The 17,446-nt window shown below is 34.2% G+C and overlaps 3 protein-coding genes across 8 annotated transcripts in view; 1 reads left to right on the top strand and 2 right to left on the bottom strand.

Annotated features, from left to right (window-relative positions):
• LOC132113949 (TBC1 domain family member 9B-like) overlaps positions 1-666 on the bottom strand; it is a 336,715-nt gene extending 336,049 nt beyond the window's left edge. For all 4 annotated transcript variants that reach the window (XM_059522015.1, XM_059522017.1, XM_059522014.1 and 1 more), the window contains exon 1: positions 413-666. In XM_059522015.1, the coding sequence (XP_059377998.1) occupies positions 413-530 (118 nt within the window). In that variant the 5' untranslated portion in view covers positions 531-666. The remainder of the gene's footprint in view (positions 1-412) is intronic.
• Positions 667-2,050: 1,384 nt separating this feature from the next.
• On the bottom strand, positions 2,051-16,980 carry bbs12 (Bardet-Biedl syndrome 12). Of its 3 annotated transcripts, none has more exons than XM_059522007.1 (2): positions 16,865-16,980; positions 2,051-3,823 (listed from the first exon to the last, which is right to left on the bottom strand). In XM_059522007.1, the coding sequence occupies exon 2, from the start codon at positions 3,821-3,823 to the stop codon at positions 2,075-2,077; it is 1,749 nt and encodes a 582-aa protein (XP_059377990.1). In that variant the 5' UTR covers positions 16,865-16,980; the 3' UTR covers positions 2,051-2,074. The 3 variants fall into 3 exon arrangements, with proteins under 3 accessions (XP_059377990.1, XP_059377988.1, XP_059377989.1); XM_059522005.1 differs by having other exon boundaries at positions 16,800-16,895; XM_059522006.1 differs by lacking the exon at positions 16,865-16,980 and adding an exon at positions 5,121-5,234.
• LOC132113946 (centrin-1) lies at positions 5,303-9,952 on the top strand. The gene is made up of 5 exons (XM_059522008.1): positions 5,303-5,480; positions 6,749-6,904; positions 7,826-7,954; positions 9,352-9,489; positions 9,735-9,952. Exons 1-5 carry the CDS (start codon positions 5,478-5,480, stop codon positions 9,822-9,824), a joined length of 516 nt encoding a protein of 171 aa, XP_059377991.1. The 5' UTR covers positions 5,303-5,477; the 3' UTR covers positions 9,825-9,952.
• Positions 16,981-17,446: the final 466 nt, after the last annotated feature.

The following is a 17,446-nucleotide window of genomic DNA, read 5'->3' as shown; positions in this document are numbered from 1 at the left end:
GGCAAATCTGCACTCTAAAATGAGTGTTTTATATCAGGCACGTACGTAGAAATGTTAAATCATTTCAACCATATGTCATTTATTTATTACTGTTTCTTAACATTAGAAAAAATTGCATTAAACCAAACACTTTATAAGCCACAAACATATAAATATACTTAAATGTTACACTTACGGCACTAAACTATTATCTCATAGATGTGTCACATAAACAGATGACGCAAACACAGTCAGCATCAGTGAAGAGATGCGACCAAAACAAACACACCTACCGTACATATTATTCCGTTATAATGAATTAGCAGCAAGTATAACTGTCTTGATAAACTATCCTTCATGATGCATGAGTGATCTGTCATATCATACACACGGGCCATGATCGTTCATATTTAGGGTAACACCTCGTTCGTACCCGTGATGCCTCCTCCGCGCCCGTGTCCCTTCCTCCGCTGCAGGATGAAGTACGGATTCGCCCGCTCGCTTACCCACAGCGCGTTGGCCAGTAACACCTCCTCCGGGGTAATCCACATGGCTTCAGGGGACTCTCACTCTCTAGATGCGGTAAATGTGTGAGTTTTATTCATGCCAGAATGGACGGGACTCAGCTGACGTTGGTCTGCGTGAGCCGCCCAACTCACTGCAGGGAAACCAGCCACATTGGAGCCAAAATGGCCTCCTGAGCGAGCAGGACTTAAAAATAAAAGTCTTTAGCACCATCAATAATACAATTTATTATTAATAATAATTATTTATATTGTATTGATATATTTTGTTTTTAAGTGTGCTGTATAGATATATTTGATTGAACTTGTGTTCCACAGCAGCCTAAAAAATACAGAGATTTGTTATTTATTTATTTTTCTGATTGTTTTCTATCGGTTCTTGTTTAGCAAATAATCAGTCGCTCTCACGGTTGTTTTCGGAAGTTTAGAAACTTGATTGTGTAGGTTAATATTTTTTTTACTATATTAATTTAATGTGTTTAACGCAATAATAAGATTATATATATATATATATATATATATATATATATTAACGTTTATATAATCAGTTTCATTCTGCTTTGTACAATCTGTATTGATCGACCTAGATTTCAGCATAAATAAAATAATCTCCATATAATTCAGTATATAAAATTTTTGGAATGAGATTTATTGTAGTGCTATGCAAAATTTTATTTGAGTTGAACATGTTTCTTTTCAGATTTATACATTACTTTTATAGCAGATGGTAAACAAAAATACATGCTCTAAACGTAATCCAAATAAATATTTTCAAGATAGAAGTAAAATACGTTACGTTAACAATATGCAACCCAATTATTTAACGTAGGAAATAACATAATGCCTTTGTAATAGCACAGTATCACAATATTGTATACAGACGCTCGCGATCATCATTTCATCTTGAAAAAAACCCGAATATGGTATTTACATGCAATGCACATTTATGGCCACCTTGTGGCAGTATTGTACGTTAAAAAAAAGATGTTCATGAAAATCAAATAAGTATGAAGGATTTGTAGATATAAAATAATATACCAATGTACTTAAAAATTACATATTGGTATTATCATCTGTACTGGTTACCTTTCTATCAAACAATGAAGAGACTATATTAATAATTTTTTTTTATAAATAAATAATAATATACAAATACAAATCTGTAGGCTATACTGAATGAATGAATGATTGAATAATCAGGTTTTCCCAGACAATTTAGTCCTGAATTTATGTATTTAATACTTTTTTTTAGGGATTTTCTGTAATCTTATATTAGACTTAATCATTTTTACATTTCAACTTACATGTATTTTTGTATAAAACAGACAAATAGTAAATAAAAAAAATAAAAAAACTTTACTTAAAAAAAAAAATTACTTCCACATTTCCATTCATTTTTTCAGGTCATGAAATACTACGCTCATAACGTCGTGTACTGGAGCACATTTTGTCGTAAAACATTTCCAGCCTACTTGTATAGAACACCTCAAGCATCTTTCATTAAAGAGTATATAATGAAAATAAAGAAAGGCTTCAATTATTAAAAAAAAAACTGAATTATGCCTCAAATATCAAAGATACATGAGCTCACTGTAAACATGTTCTCCTTCACTGACACCTGTAATGATCTCTGTGTCAGACTGAAGCACCAGAAACACCAGATCCAGAGCTCTCCTCCAGGCTTCAGTCTTCACTGTCACGTTATCATACACACCAACTCCACCTGCATCCCGTGATATGGCTTCTCCAGCTTTATAAAGTCTCATCTGATGTGCAATAGCCGTCCAAGCCTCTGATTTAGACGCCACCGACCCGCTGTTCAGCATTAAAGTGGAGACGTAATCCATCCAAGCTTCGGCCATCAGCTCCAGCACCACACTTTCCTGTGGGTTCTCCATCTCTGTCTGCCTGGATTGATGAAGCTGCTGGATGCAAAGGAGTTCGGTGGCTCCTGCGCCATGCAGCAACTTCCCATCTGTGAGCGCTTGGTGCAACCGATGAGCACAGCTCCAGAATTGATCCTCCAAGCTTTGTACTTTAGCAGATAAAGAGCTGCTTATGACCGCCGTGACCAGAGATGTGCTTGCACTCACAATGCTGACCGCGGCTAAATCATTATTTCTACTGAAATCTCTCCATGGACTGACTGTAACACCCCGTCCCACGCAGTTCTCGTCAATCTGTGTGACGTATGAAACCGGGATGGCGCCTGTGCGTGTGCTGAAGTCATTCAAAACGCTGCTTTTAACACCTTCGATAACCAAGACGTTTGCACCAAGAGCTCGGTCTTTGAGATTCGCACCAGCCGTGCCGCTCGCAAGCACAACATCAATGCTGAGTTTGTGCATTTTTCTCAATGCATCCTCAATCCATCGCTCTTCCAGATTCACGCTTGACATGTTAGCACGATCGGTGATGTGCACGACATTCGCAGGCCTGTTGAAACCCACGTGGCGATACTTCTCGCACAAATCACCATTCACCAAAGCAATTTTTAACGCCTTACCCTGAAGGCGCCAAACCACAGAGGCCTGTTCGACTGACAGCAATGTGACAAAGCCATGCAACACACATGATTTCTCCTCAGACATGCCTGGAATGAGGCACGTGACTAGCTTTTGAATATCCAAAGGTCCATTTCGTGCATCTTCTGTGATTTTGGATTGCAACTTGCATGCTTGTAAAACTAAACGCATGGAGGAGTCGCATCCGTGGCTGACGGCTTGCGCTATTCCAATTACGTCATTCAGAGCTGTTTGTGTGTTTTCAGTCTGTAAATTAAAGTGTCTGCTGTGTTTGAGTTTCAGCCTGAGATTCTGAGAGAGTCTAACATCCATGCTTTGTGTCTCTGAGTCCTGATTTTCTGATTTAAGAGCTGAAGTAGTTTTGAGCTCCTTTAGTTTCTGGCTAGAAACTTCTTCCACACTTACAGCCGATTGTTTGCATACCTCCAAACACACATCTAATCCATTCCTCATGGCTGTTTTGATATCCAACACAGTTATTCCTCTGTTTAGACACTCTAAAGCAACTCTACTCCAAACTCCAGCCAGAAACACCAGTGTGCCCGTCCCAGAGTGGAAGACCTTCTGCTGTGCCTGTATCATCTCATGTAGCAGTTGTCCGACTGAGCCGTCCAGCTCGATATGCTCAAGCAGACGGGAACAGGAGCTGACCAACACCGCATCCCTGGCTTCTTCATCCTGGATGAACTTGGGCCGTTTGTTGGGGCCCAGAAAGCCATGTGTGGTGGCAGCTATGGCCTCTAACTGCTGGAGTCCAATGTGGCAGCGCTGAGCGACAGTGGCACTTCCAGACATCTGTGAATAAGGAATAATGAGATGCTGGTTAGTTATCATTTAGCTGTGTGTTCTGATACGGTTTGACTGCAGGCAGAAGGAAAAAAAACATGGTAATTAACCATATAGAAAATAAAAGATAATAAATAAATTAATGAATGAATTTATTAGATAAATTAGTCGCCCCCAGATAATGTAGTCCTTCATTTATTTTTGTATTAATTAATTATTTTCTGTTTTTGTTTTTTTGTAATCCTGTCTTTGACTTAATTCGGAAATGTATAATTTACATGTATTTTTAGTATACAAATATTTGTTTTTTTTTAATTCCAACTTCCATGTTATTTTAATAGCACACATATATTGTTATTAATTCAATAGATTATATTATTAATTTTTTTATTATTTAGACTTGTGTTGGGAAAAGGTTTCAGCAGAAGGAAAAACAATGCTAAATGCAATAAATTTTTAAATGCATATACTTACATATTTAGGATAGCAAAATACATTTGAACATTATTTTTTAACATTGTGTTGAATGATGAATTATTGGTTGCCGAGAGCATGAAACCTTCAAAATGTTAATTTTCTATTGTAAATATTATTATTATTTTTTTGTCTACATTTGATGTCCAATGTAAAATATTGGCCCGGAAAAAAAGAAAGCTTAGAAAAAAATGATTTCTGATGGTTTTGAGACATACTGTACAGTGAAATACAGTACCAGTGACAAACATTAACACTTTATATCTGACACTGAGAAATGTATAGTCTTATAGCACTTTATATAATTCAGATTATCTCTTCATAATAAAATAAACAGGTAATAAACAGGAAAATAACAGTTTTAATGTTGCAACCTTTAAAGTTTGATTATCGAAGTGTTAGTAAGCTCAACTAACTTCAAGTTTTTGTGTTCTCATCTGTCAGCGTCAGTAGGCCAACCGTAAAATCAGTAATATTTGTCTTTTAAGCCGCTATTTAATATTTAATAAAATAGATGGATGTGGACGCTTCACACACTTTTCACACAGATTATTGTATTTAGATTACATGCATAAAATATGTATAAATCAAGTTGACAAAGGCATCAAACGCTGCTATAATAGATCAAATTAATCTTTCATAATAATAATGTAATAATAATGGTCGAGGTAATGCGCTCTTACTAGCAAATTAGCTTCTATTGAATTGTATAAAGGCAAAACAAAGCATTCAATCTGTCTGGATATCATTTGGATCAGATTTCAAGTAAAATTCGGCTCATATATCCTAACGCTGTCGTATACAATGTTATAATCAAACCGAGTCTACAAACCTTCACCGCTGAGCTGCATTGTTTACGTAGTGGGTCCATATTCTTAAATGCGCGTGCGCACTGCACTACCCAACTCTTGCTACGGGCTCGTTGCTAAGAGACGAACGCCAAACGGCGCAAACTGTCAACGACATATGACACGCCTCAGCCGCTCATGTTTGATTGGTAGAATTCGTACTAGAAAGAGAGGCTACACCTGCTATTGGATCAATCTGCTGTCAATCACTCATAAGCCACGCCCATCCAAACGCGCTCAAGAATACCAACGACATTACTGACAGCATTTCATCCTCTTGTTTACTAAAACATTTCACGCACGCTGCATAGCTGTGGTTTGATTCTGCTCAAACTGTCGAGATGGTAAGTAAAGGTTAATTTACTTTTAAAACTTTATCGAATGAATTAATGTTTGCTGAAACGTAAGAAGAAAATAGACGATGTTTGTTAGCCTAAGCTGTTAGCTTGTTGGCGTTATTGTTATGGAAACCAGAGACTGCCATTAGTCAAGTCAAGTCACCTTTATTTATATAGTGCTTTAAACAAAATACATTGCGTCAAAGCAACTGAACAACATTCGTTAGGAAAACAGTGTGTCAATAATGCAAAATGAGAGTTACAAAATTACATTAGCTTCATTTGTCGAGATGTAAGGTGAAAACAGTTCGCTTGTTTAATTTATATAATGGGTAAAACACTTTTATTGATGTAAACATATAAAGTGTTATTCTCTACAGTATATGTGCTTGTTTGAATCTAATTAATTGAACTGAAGTATTGTAACGTTACATCTACGTGATTATGAAACTAATCCAGCTCTTAAAGTCTCCCACCAAATACAGATTAACCTGTGAATAACTTTAAGTAACTGTGATTTAATTAAGTAAACTTTATTTATCCATGCATGAGAAGAAAATGCATTGTTGCTGGAGCAAAATAGTACAGAAATATATATGATAGGATATGATATACATGATAGGTAAAAAATGTATAGCCTGAATGCACTGAAAGTTGCTTTGGATAAATGCATTAATTATTTTTTATTTATTTAATATATATATATATATATATATATATATTTTTTTTTTTTTTTTTTATTATTTTTTTTTTTTTTTTTTTTTCAGTTCCTATTCTGCATTTCAGATTTTTTGTAAGGTAACTTCGAACAAAACTCAATAAACAGTAAGAATATAATAATAATAATAATAAATAAATAATGTAATAATATGAAAATAAATAAAGGAATAGATAACTTTGTAAAACAAACACAATTAATCTAAATTAAATTATTTTCTGTATTTTTTATTTTTTTATTATTTTTATATTTATATATTTACTTTTAACTTTATTTTTATTCTTTTTAACCTAATTTTTTTACATTTCATTTAAATGCATCCCTTTATTTTGTATTTTATTTATTCATATGTAAATTTATTTTCATATTTACTCATTTATGCATTTATTTATTTAACTTTTCTGTGTGCAGCATGGAAAAGAGCGAGGTGGTGCTTGCGGAGCTCCAGTACATTGAAAGATCAAATACAGAAGCTTTTATAAGACATAAGAAACCCATGCTAACACCCCCTGGTGGAAGAACGGTTTGAATCTCTCTTTCTGCTTTTATTTCCAAGGCTTCCAGCTTCAGGAAACCCAGTGCCACTACGAACCAGCGGAAGAGAGCAGGACCCAAACCTGAACTGACAGAGGAACAGAGGCAGGAGATCAAAGAGGCTTTCGATCTGTTTGACACAGACGGGTCTGGAAACATAGATGTAAAAGAACTGAAGGTAAAAAGGGTTTGAGACCTGTAGCCCTAATGTTATATTAGACAAAATCCCGGAGAAAACATCTAAACTAAATCTAAGAATGGCTTAATCATAAAATCCCATCTGAGTGACTAATCTTACTACTTACTTACTTTGCTTCAGAAGGTCTTTATTAACCCCCTGGAGCCGTGTGGAGCACTTTTTTGATGGATGGATGCACTTTATTTTGCTTCAAAATCCTGATCCCCATTTACTGCCATTATAAAGCTTTGAAGAGCCAGAATATTTTTTTAATATAACTGATTGTATTCATCTGAAAGAAAAAAGTCATATAGACCTTGGATGGCTTGAGGATGAGTGAATCATGGTGTAATTTTCATTTTTGGGTGAATTATCCATTTAAGATGTTTTTAACTTTAAACTGTTGCTTCTGGCCAAAGTATCAATCCCTAATAACGCATCCTCCACTGAAAAAGTATTCTTTTAGCTTTTTTTAATTATACGTTTTCTGAAATATTATGTTTAATATCAAAATGAATTAAATTTAAATAAATATGCAGAAATTAAATACTACAGAAATCTTAACATTGGATAAAGCCAGGTTCAAATTTTTAATTTTGTTGAAATAATATTAGAGTTGAAAGTTTTTACAGATGGGATTTTAAATAGCTCTTCTCATCACTCCATAAATCAGATAATTCTGCCACATTTTCTTAATTTTTCTCAATTCTTAATACATTTTCTTAATTTTTAGGAATAAAATATTGTGTAAAATCAAGAGAATTATATATAAATAAACCATTGTTTATCTGACTGTAGTGTTTTGCCTTGATAGTTAAAGGTATAAAAATGTTAATAATGTGAATCCATTCAAAAACAGCATGTGTCCAAACACACTGGTACAAACTGTATGCTAACAGAGTAATTGACTTGTTGCCTTAGGTTGCTATGCGAGCTCTGGGGTTTGAACCAAAGAAAGAAGAGATAAAAAAGATGATCGCTGATATTGATAAAGAAGGGTTGGGCTTAATCAGCTTCAATGATTTCCTTTCTATGATGACACAGAAAATGGTAAGTTTGCAAGCCGAATGATAACATAACCAATCAGACAACGATCTTGCCACATTTGCAAACCTCAGCTATTTACATGGAAAATGATGTCAATAAAATATCAGAAAAGAAAGTGTCAAGATGACAAGGAATTTGATATAAATTTATCTGATAGCGAGATAAATTCATTAAAATCGGAATTAATTTAATAGCGAGACATCGAAAGGATTGTTTACGGTTGCCAAGCAGCGTCTGTTTTTACAAAAGCTCAAAAGTGGCTTTTCCAATCAGAATTTCAATTTGAAACTAACTATTTTATAAAGTAATTTCTTTTTAACAGTTTTAAATAATCTGAAGTTTGTCATCAAATTCGAAACAAAAAGCAATCAAATGTTGAAATACCTTTTATTTGTAAAGTATTCAATAGATAATCCAAAAATAAGCTTAACCACATGGTTATGTAATATATAAAAGGTTTATTTGTTCGTATTTTCAGCAAAAATACCAATCTTGATGCGGTATACCATTAGTGAGACATAAATCACTCGGACTGTAATTTTGGTCATACTGTAAATATCATGAAAAATTAATAAAATTAACATGTAATAAACAGGACAATAAGTGTTAATGTTGCAACATTCATCTATTTTGAAAATACTTCAGTCTTAGCTGTAAAGCAGGTCTACTGAAGAAAATTGTGACTATAAAATATTTTTTTATGAAGAATCTGAAATTTGGTATGTTAAGTTTAAAATAAAAAGAGAAAAGCAATCAAATGAAATGAAAATACCATGTATTTGTAAAGTATTTAATGCAAATATAGATTTTCACGTGGTAATGGAATATATAACAGTGTTATTTTAGTATCTTTAAAATACTATTATAGTTTTTATAAAAAAAATTCAGTCTGTTTTAATTTTTTATATTTTATTGTCACATTAGTCTATTAAATATTTTTTATATTTCTGTTTTCGTTTTCATTTTAGTAAAAGGTTTAGGAATTTTTGGTGCATTCTTGTCATTTTCAGTTGTTTTTGTTTGTATATAAAAAATTATATATATATATATATATATATATATATATATATATATATAATACATTTTATTTCAGTTTTAGTCATTTTAGTACATCAAGTTAAACTGAATTAAGATTAGAAATGTTGTCTTGGCAACTAGATAAATTTATTTTTAAAAATATTTTATATTAATTTGTAAAAACAAAATATTTTGGGGTTTAAATTTTAGTTTCAGGTTTAGTTACCTATAATAACCATTTATTTGTTTAAATTTCCAGCAAAAATAAAAGTCTTGATGCTGTCTGGCGTTGCTGTGATATAAAGTTGCTCATACTGTGATTTTGGTCAAAAATCCCACTCCCACACTGAGTTTAGCTGCGTGTCATTTATCTTTAACAACAGAGTGAGAAGGACTCGAAAGAAGAAATCCTGAAAGCTTTCAGGCTATTCGACGACGACTGCACCGGCAAAATCTCTTTCAAAAATCTCAAGCGAGTAGCCAAAGAGCTCGGGGAGAACCTCACAGATGAAGAGTTACAGGTGCGTCTGGTTCCAAATGTGGGGAAATACACAGAAAGAGGATGTTCCTGCGTGTGAAACGTCTCAGATGAATCTGTGTCTCTCCTTAGTCAGTGGGTAGTGGATGACATAAGATCAGATAAGATCCCTCATCACGGAGCAGCAGCTGACACCGTTAGGAAACACTGCACTGTAACAACATGTTTTTGACAATTACTTAATAACATCATTGTGTCTTGGTTCTTTTTTTTTCTTCTTTGGAACAGGAAATGATCGATGAGGCCGACAGAGATGGCGATGGAGAGATTAATGAGCAGGAGTTTCTACGGATAATGAAAAAGACCAGTCTGTACTGAATCACTAAGACTATTACTTCTATAAGCCTTTGTTTTGTGTTGCTTTCTTTTCTTTTCTCTTTACAAGGTTATAAAAACATTTTAATCTATACATGTTTTGTACAGTATCAAATAAAAATGTATTTGCATCTGTGTGGTCCGTCTCCACATAATGACCAAGCCCAAAAGTGAACAATGCATGAGAATAAACATACATATGTTACATAAAAATATGTAAAAATATAAGGTATCCTTTTGAGTTTTAAGGCTACTAAGAACCAAATTTATTAGGTGTTTGGCCATTAAAACTTAATCTTCTTCATCATTTCTCTAATAAAAACACATTCATATAAAATTCAAATTATGTATGAGATTGGGAATGTCCATTTTACACTAGAAAGTAATGAGCCAAATAATGTTAAAAATATATTTAAAAAAAACTTGTAGAAGTGCTTTACCCATAGAGACTTAAGAGATTATGCTAATTGTTACAACAGCTTTATTATGATGATTAGTTTTAGTAATAGTATTGTTTTCAAACTTTAACAGAACATTGCAGGCTAATATGAAAATACAATAAAATAAAGAAACTAAAAACAGCATAGATAGAGGGCTTCAGTATATAGGACTAGCTCCTTTTGTGTAATATAAATTATTATTATATGCAATTATATCAAATTAACTGTACAGAGACATCTCAGTTTAGGAGGACTGTGGGTATCTGTCTTAGATTAAAATTTCACTTTGGTCAAATCAAGTCACATTTATTGGCTGCCTTCTTATTTTAGTCTTATGTAAGACAAAACTGAAAAAAATAAATAAAGAACTTCCTCCAGAAACAAATGTAATGTGGGAATGTGTCCACCAATGGAAAACTTGTGTTAAAAATCAAATATAACACAAGAGTTGATAGAGGAAAGTAGGATGAAACAAAGGTCAAACCAAGAGAGTTCTGAACTGGAAAACACCTCATTGCCAAACATGCATTTTTTTTTACTCTGCCACAAATATATTAAAACCTAAAAAACTGACATTTTAATAAGTTATTATAAGAAAAAAATATCTTGTGTTAAAGTGTAATAAAAAAAAAAAACAGTCATCATTTGCACACCCTCATGTCATTCCAAATCTGTGTGCATTTATTCATTTCTGCTAAACACAAAATAAGATTATTTAGAAAAATGTTGGTATCCAAACAGTTTAGTTACTAACATTCTTCAAAATAAATCTTCTTTTGTGTTCCAGAGAAAGACACATACCCGTTTGGAACAACATGAAAGTGAGTAAGTGACTGATTTTTCATTAAAAGTCTTTAAGATATATATTAGAAAATGTGAAAGAAATCTGTATGTGTCTGAGAAAAATTTGCTGTAAAGCTGGTGCCTATGTTTGTAGATATGGCCCAGTGCTTAGGGCCCAGAGGATGAGAGGGCCAGAGAATGACATTTTGCGATCATGACAACCCCCCCCCCCCCCAATACAACCAATAATGCTATTTTAAAACATAAAAATGCTAATTCTATTGTAGGGTTGGCCAATCTTGAAGACTTCCACAATTTCCTTTTCAAATGAACTGTAGAGATATACTGTAGACATTTTGTGGCTATATACAGTGCTTTAAGTGGGCCGGTATGCACCGGTACTCAGTACCACCACTTCCAAATATAGCTCTTGAGCGTACCGCCACCTCTCCGTGCGCCCAGAACGTGCTTTTAGAGTCCCGGTACGCTCATTTGGACATCTGTTTTAATAGAGGTTTTAATCTTTTGCCTGCGTTGCCGCTTTTCAGTGCGACCATCACAATGCAAGCTTCCTAATTCATCCCACCGAGAGCAGAGACTACATTACCCATACACCCTTGAGTTTTACAAGTGATAAGCACATGCGTCGCTTTTGTCGCTGTCAGTAACAACTCAACGTGGCCGGCGGAGAGGGTGTGTGAAACGCGCACTCAGCTCAGTAAAAATTTAAATACAGTGAACAACACTTAATATGCTGTCCTGGCTTCAGACTCTGAGTAATAAAAGAACACGGTCAGAATCAGATGACTCGCTGGCTGACACCCAGCCAAGTCTGAATGATATGTGATGTACGGGTACAGGAGGGATTGACAGTTCGCGGCACTGTGTATAATATATATATAGGCTATGATAGAGTACTGGCACCTCTTTTGGGCCACTTAAAGCACTGGCTATATATTAGTCACTATATATTAGTCAATAGATACAGTCGGCATCTAGTCATAGCTGGGGGCGTGGCGAGGGCGGAGTCGGCTTGGGGGAAAACACTGCTAACATTGTATGTATTTGAATGACAAAAATGCACATATTGAGCACTCATTCCCAGAGACACACGTAGAACAATTGAAGTCTCTTTTAACTTTAATATTCATATACACTATAGTCCATATCGATATTTGATTCATTTTACAGCCCTAATGTAGATGTATCCATTCAAAAATAGCCAAAATCCTTGACGTTCTGCTTTATACAGAAAGTTCTATTTTTGACTGGATTCCGCGATTCAATCGTTTCGCAAACACAGACGGGGTGAATTTATGAATGAAAGTGTAAAAGTTCTGACACAAAACTAAGTTGTTACGTGTCCACACGCTTTTTTAAGTGGGTTTATGTTCGACACTAGGCTAACGTTACATAGTTTTGCTTCGGGTAGAATGATAAAGCTAATTATATATGCATTCCACTTTCTGAAACAACCTTAAACAGTTTTGATAACGTTAATAATGAACACGATGTTAATATAGCCTGCCTGTGATGAATGCCGACTGCACACACACACATGCTTAGTCTTGGGATTCCACAACTTCCCTTGATCATCCTCACAACATATTGCTTGTAGCCATTTTGTCATCCGGCTCTGTGTGTTTATTAGGAAGGATGTAGAACTTCAATTCATATTTTTTTAGTTTATTGGAGGTACAGAAAACGACACAGCAACTCTTCGGCGTGATTGTCCCGTGTATTTCAATTGGCGCCAAGGCAATGTTTTCCCCCACGGGCTAAATTCACATCACGTGACGGGGCGTTCCCGGGGGCGTTCCCAGACCAACCGTCTGTATCTATATATTAGGTATCAGATCAGTGCATTTGGTCTTAAAGTGACAGCAGCCTTATAAACCTGCTGCTGTTTGATAACCATTAAATGTTTATTGAAAGAAAAAAAAGAGCGAGAGAGAGAGAATCAGCTCTTGACAGATTCATTTTTGTAGCTTTAATAAAAATCAGTGTATATTTCATTTATACAGTGTTGTATTTTACATTTGATTACTTTATTCAGTTTCTGTAGTATTTCTCACCTGAATAATACTGTTAGACACATTTGAAACATGTCAAGCACTGTTTACTTAATTTTGTTCTTTTGTATTTATTTGTTCTATTGCTTGTCATTTGTTTCTTTGAGCTTAAGAATTTTTCGCTTATATTAGTTGCCAACAAATTTTACTGTTCAGATAACTTGCAAAATATAGTCTTAAAAACATCATTCTGTAGTTTCATATGCACAACAACAGATGTCTATGGTGAGTCTGTTTAGACAGTTAATGTGTCTAAAGGCATGTGAGAGCAGAAACATTCGAGACCATCGTACCACCAACTATGACTCAACCACTGTGACAGAAATGAATGATACTTTAATGAAATGACTGAACACAAACCCTAATGACTAAGGCATCAGTAAAAGTGATTTTGCTCTTTATGTGTGAAAGTGAAGCTGCATTAGACACACTGCACCACCTAAACCCCTAATAGAGGCTGACGAATCTTCACGGCGACCCACTAAAGTGAGATTTTCCAGAAGTCATAAATAAAAGTTCATAAACAGGAAGTTATTTTTCCAGGCTCTCAAAGTCGTTGGCGGATCTGCTTGCATCAAGCTGAAAGCTTGTTTACAAGTTTCAGACACTAAAAATTCTAAATGGAAAATAGGAAATGGTAAAGCGATTTGCGTCAAGGTGTCAGAATTTTATCGGTGTCTCCGTATCGGAAGGTCGGATTGCGTGGCATATGGGTTTGATAACAGGCCGGAATGTGTCCGTCTATAACATTTTTTTTAGTGCAACGGATGTTTTTTTTGTTCCAAATAATCTACGTTAACTGCTTATTGACGGATTAAATGTTTTCTCTTAAAAGTATATGATTCACAAACAAGAAAACAGCACCAGACTGATGTGATTTTACTCAAATCAGAGCTATAATGGTGTCTCAAGAATGTCTCAATTTTTTTTTCCAAAATTGTGAAACAGTTTGGAGACTGATGGCTTTTCTGAATAATATTTTTGATGTACCTTGTTTGAATAAAGTAGAACATATGCATCTTTTAGAATTAAATATTAATGACTTTAAATATTTTAATTTGGGGAATTTGTTCTTTAATGTACTGTCACTGAGCATTTCTGAAACTGAACACTTGTTATCATTTATTTTACATTACATATTTTACATATTAGATTAAAAAAAATTATTCTTTATATTTTTATGTTGACCTTTAAACTCCCCTCTTGTCAAAAAAAAAAGAAATAATAATAGTAATAAAAAATTAATAGGTTTTACCTAGAACAGTCAATACATACATTTCATTGTATACAGATTATGGTGTTTCAACATCATACCCTTATAAAAGTGCTATTTTTATTACAGTACCATATAAATACAATGTAATATGTAAATAGTACCAGTACCAATAAATAATATAAGGGTACAATTGTAAAATAACGGTATCATATGATTATACCGTAGTGTCACTTCCGTTTTCATAAACAATTGCTTTTATATGGTACTTATGTCCAAAAAACATGCTATAACCATTATGATTTTTTGTAATAATTCAGTACCATGATACGGCCACAGTACTTGTTTTTATAAGTGCACTGACCCCGTTTTCCCCCCTAATAAGCTGTTTATCTGACGAATAACCTTTAAAGACACAAAGTAAATTCAGATTGTTCTCAGAAATCTCCCCGAGCAGTGCAAGCGTACCCTGCGTGATCTTATGCCCCACTCTTATAGGAAAATTAGCTTTGAACTCACAAATAATACTCCCACATATGGGCCTCTGGACAGGAAATTTTGTTTTGTTTCCTCTAAATCACTGCATTTCCATAACAACGTTGTTTTCAGAATCGGCCATCTGTTAACTCCTAAATGCCAAGGAAATGTCACTGTTTCAGATATGATAAATAAAGAGTTAATTGAGTACGAGACCCTTTTAGTTTTCAGTCAGAATGCAAAACTGATCGGACGATAAAGAGCTCAGGCTCATGGCATCAACTGGCAGGTAAAGAAGACTATTTTGATTGCTTTTTGCTGTTTGTTTTGAATCAGTCACTGAAACTGATGTCAACCAGCTGATCTGCTCAAGTTGATTTACTCAGTGCCATGTAGTGTATGTACTCTATATACAGGATGTGTTTATGCATGTTTATTCAGTTAAAGTGTTAATTGCAGTGAAAAGTTTGCTGCTTTATTCTGAATATTGATGCACCGGTGTACCTGTGGGACACAGAAAGGGCGTAACTGACTCACTGAAGCATTTGAGACTGTGAAAGTGAAATGACAGTACCTGAGAGAAGGAGCACCTACGTCACCTGTAGACGTCAAAGGTTTTTTTTGACAGTAAAAAAAAGAAGAAGAAGCAGCTTAGGTGGTCAGCCAGCTAAATAATTGCATTATTACTGTGACATTATTGCTGCAAACAACTTTTTTTTTTTTTCATTCGCATGATATCAAACCAAAAACTTTGATTTCCGGAGTGTGCCTGTGTTTATGATTTTATATGATTATAGAAATTACTGCTTATTTTTTCAAACATAATTCCTTTATTTAAATTAAATAATGAATTTCATTTAATTATTTATTTCCATATCACAGTTCGCATCTAAAGGTGATGATACACGGGGCAACTTTTTGAGCAATGTTTTCATCAACGGTTAACCGGGTGAGACCCAGGGCCCACGACTGATCTAAAGTGTCCAGATAGAAAACTGTTGGCCATTCTCATAGGGAAGATGCCCAAGCAACATTGCCCTGTGTATCATCAACTTAAGCCCTTTCATTGTAATTTTTACAGTAATATTACTTAATTTCTAACAAACGTTTTTCAACTGTTAATCATTTTTATACATTTAAACCATGCAGCGTTAACCTTACAGTAGTATTCAACACAAATTACTGTCAGACTTTCTTAATCCTTCATCACTTGAATCAAGATTATAATAATTTATTAATAATTAATAACAGAACCACCACAAAATCAGACTTTAGCACCTGTTTACTTTGAGATTGTTCATATTTTTTGGAACACATTTTAATCACTTTTTTTTTAACTATTATTTTTTATTATTGTTGTATTACTTTTATTATTATTTATTTATTTTATTTTATCTGTCTATCTGTCTATGTTAGGCTGTCTATCTGGCTGTGTTAGGCTAACTGAGACTTGTCATTTGCACTTACATACTGTTGCTCTTTTGTTAGTTTTGATAGCTTCTATTGTCCTAAATGACTATATATATATATATATATATATATATATATATATATATATATATATATATATATATATATATATATATATATACTGTGTATAAATATTTAACTTCTGTGGAATAAATAAATAAATAAATTTTATATATTTATTTTAATATAAATATCTAAAATATTTGTGAATAAGTGCCTTTTTAGGTAATGATTCTAGTGAATTATGTAAGGTATACTGGAATGCCCTTTTAAGGGATGTGACATTTCAGTTTAGTCAAGGGCAGTTGTGTACTTTCTTCAAAAAGTCAAATACTGTTTTAAAGATCATGACAACCTATTTGCGACATCAACATCATGGCACCAAAATCTCCAAAAAGAGAAGTAGGACACAAGGAGCCACACGCTCCATAGCAAAGCGTATAAATGTACCTCTATTCCCAGCGCACACACAGCCAGACTGGCCGTCCCCCGCCCACATTACCCTGTCTTCCTGTGTGCTTACCGTAATATCCGCAAAATCGACATGTGTCTTGTTCTCAGTCTGAATAAGCCGGAAAACTGATTCACCTGTGTCCTCACACATGCCCCCAATATCAGCCGCTTCAGCCGCAGCTGCCTTCAGCTGGCTTCGGTCTGGATCCACAGTGCCACCGGAGGTTGTTGTGTCTGCGTGTTTGATGCTCTAGAGAGAGAGAAAGTGAAAAAGAGAAAATTTACAGTCAACTCTCAACCTACTACTTGCACACAGCAAGCTTCATGCTAATGTATAGAAAAAGGCCCACGTATAGAACAGAAAATGCAACAATATGGTTCACGTGATGAACATACTCTCAAGCAATAAGCAAAATACTGAAATGCTCACATAATTACGTAAAAACACCCCTCACATAACTCAACTGAACATTGTAAGTCTATGTAGGTGATTTAAGACAATACAGAAAGTCTTGAGGCAGTTATGAACATTATAAAGTTATACAGTTGTTTCAAAATAAATTAATTTGTATTTGGATGCATTCTGGTCTCTAGGTCGGTGGTGTTCTTCCAGTCACTTGGGCTTATCAAAGATGACTTAAAAAATAAAATAAAAAAACACCTATGAATATAATAAAATGAAGTAACAAAATAACTAAAAATGCAACATTTAGGGAC

This window comes from Carassius carassius, chromosome 33 (assembly GCF_963082965.1).
Source record: "Carassius carassius chromosome 33, fCarCar2.1, whole genome shotgun sequence".
In the NCBI taxonomy this organism is placed as follows: Eukaryota; Metazoa; Chordata; class Actinopteri; order Cypriniformes; family Cyprinidae; genus Carassius; species Carassius carassius.
The sequence above is the reverse complement of the archived record's forward strand: the minus strand, read 5'-3'. Positions and strand labels throughout refer to the sequence as shown.